Source organism: Nematolebias whitei, chromosome 16, assembly GCF_014905685.2.
Source record: "Nematolebias whitei isolate Nwh7 chromosome 16, NemWhi1, whole genome shotgun sequence".
NCBI classification, from domain to species: domain Eukaryota; kingdom Metazoa; phylum Chordata; class Actinopteri; order Cyprinodontiformes; family Rivulidae; genus Nematolebias; species Nematolebias whitei.
The window spans coordinates 36,667,003-36,668,775 of record NC_056513.1 but is presented as its reverse complement, the minus strand read 5'-3'; the positions used below and the strand labels follow the sequence as shown (position 1 = coordinate 36,668,775).

General features: G+C 47.4%; 1 protein-coding gene across 1 annotated transcript in view; it reads left to right on the top strand.

Moving 5' to 3' along the window:
- The first annotated feature begins 564 nt into the window (after positions 1–564).
- cygb2 (cytoglobin 2) overlaps positions 565–1,773 on the top strand; it is a 68,168-nt gene continuing 66,959 nt past the window's right edge. Inside the window, exon 1 of the mRNA XM_037690596.1 lies at positions 565–852. Within this exon, the coding sequence (XP_037546524.1) occupies positions 671–852 (182 nt within the window). The 5' untranslated portion in view covers positions 565–670. The remainder of the gene's footprint in view (positions 853–1,773) is intronic.

Sequence of the window (1,773 nt, the reverse complement as noted above, 5' to 3'; positions counted from 1 at the left end):
GCTTCAACCTCTAAAGTTCTTGTGTTGCTTCTCATGTTTCAACAACAAACAGATCTGCATATGTAGAATAATGTCCAGCGGCTGTATTTGTCAGCTCAGGCGTATTATTGTCTGTTGGGAGAGTGATGTCTGAGACCCTCAACACTCCCTCTCTCCTCTCCTTTTTCATTTGCAGTTTTCTCCACCCCTCTGTCTCACTGTGTTTTCTTCTCGACCCTGCTCTCATTCCATCAGGACCTCCCAACGCTCAGCCTCTCATTTCCTTCAGCGAGAGGATCAGGAGGAGAGGAGAAGTGACGGGAGAGCAACATCAGCATCGCTGACAGCCATCTCCCTCACCGAGGGACACAAGGAGAGAGGAGCAGGAGGTGGGGGAGAAGAGGGTCTGCAGAATAAGTGAGGAAGAAGAAGTTGGGAGCAGTGAGGGGGAGTTGGGAGTCAGAGCTGGAAGATCTTTCTCCCTCTTTCCTTTCTTGCCTGAGAGCACTGCCTGGCTCCTGTCTTCTTCCCCTCTTCTCCTCCTCCTGGTCTCCTCTGCTACTCTTCTCCTCCCGACTCTCCTCCCAGCTCCGCCGTGGGGTCTCAGCTCTCCATCTCCCTCCCCCCCTCCCTGTCTCCCTATCTTCCCCGGGCGCTGCTGGGAGCCTCCAGGCTGCTGCGCCGCAGGAGGATGTCTCGCAGGGAGTCTCCACCGCCACCTCCACAGCTGCTGGGAGGGCAGAGGGGGGAGTGTGAGGAGGAGCGGCCGGAGCGAGCGGAGCCACTGTCTGATGCTGAGAGGGAGATCATCCAGGACACATGGGGGCACGTCTACAAGAACTGCGAGGATGTGGGGGTGTCCGTGCTCATACGGTGAGTTGGATCAAAGTGTTCTGCAGAACATCTGAAGTTTCAGGTTGTGCAGTTTGATTCAGTCAGGGTTTGGGTTGTCGGTTTGAATCCCAGAGATGACAGGCTTTATGAAAATGTTATTTGCATCACAAATTTGAATGTTTTTGAAACGATTCTGCATGAACACCTGCTGATACAACACACCTGTCATTCCATACTCTTAATAAGACAGGCAGACATAAATGCTGAGTAGAAATTAAGCCTTAACAAACAGTCGCTGCGCAAAAACCGAAAGTCCTGGTTAAAATAAAAATTGTAAATGACAAGTTTCTTCTTATTATGTCAAAATATGAGTATTAACAATGTCAATGTAGGAGATACGTTGAGTTGAAAAGACCATTTCTTTATGCTTTTGCGAGCAAATCCACAGTTTGGATGGAAGTCAGTGAGAGTTTGGATGTGCACTCTGGGGGCATTTGCGAGAAAAGTCCAAGCAGCGAGGGACACATAGAGGACAGAAGACAAAAAGACAATGTTTTTTTATGAATGTGAGCATTATGTGAATAAGTAAAGCTTGTTTATCAACTGAAAGTTATGATAAACAAGTCAGCTGTGGCTGAGTGGTTAGAGCAGTCATCCTCCAATGCGAGTTGGGGGTTCAAATCCACCAGCAGTCACATGTCGAAGTGTTCCTGGGCAAGACACTGAACCCCTCATAGCCTCTGATGTGTGTCCCATTAGTGTATGAATGTGATCTAAAGCACCGATTAGTCTCTTTAGAATGATTTGTTCAATTAGCTTTGTAGAGATCTAGTAGAGTGCTGTATGAATGGGTAAATGAGGACACAGGTTGTAGTGTAAAGCACTTTGAGTGTCTTGAAATAAGATAGAAAGGTGATATTTTTTACAATATTATACAATAACACACACACACACACACAT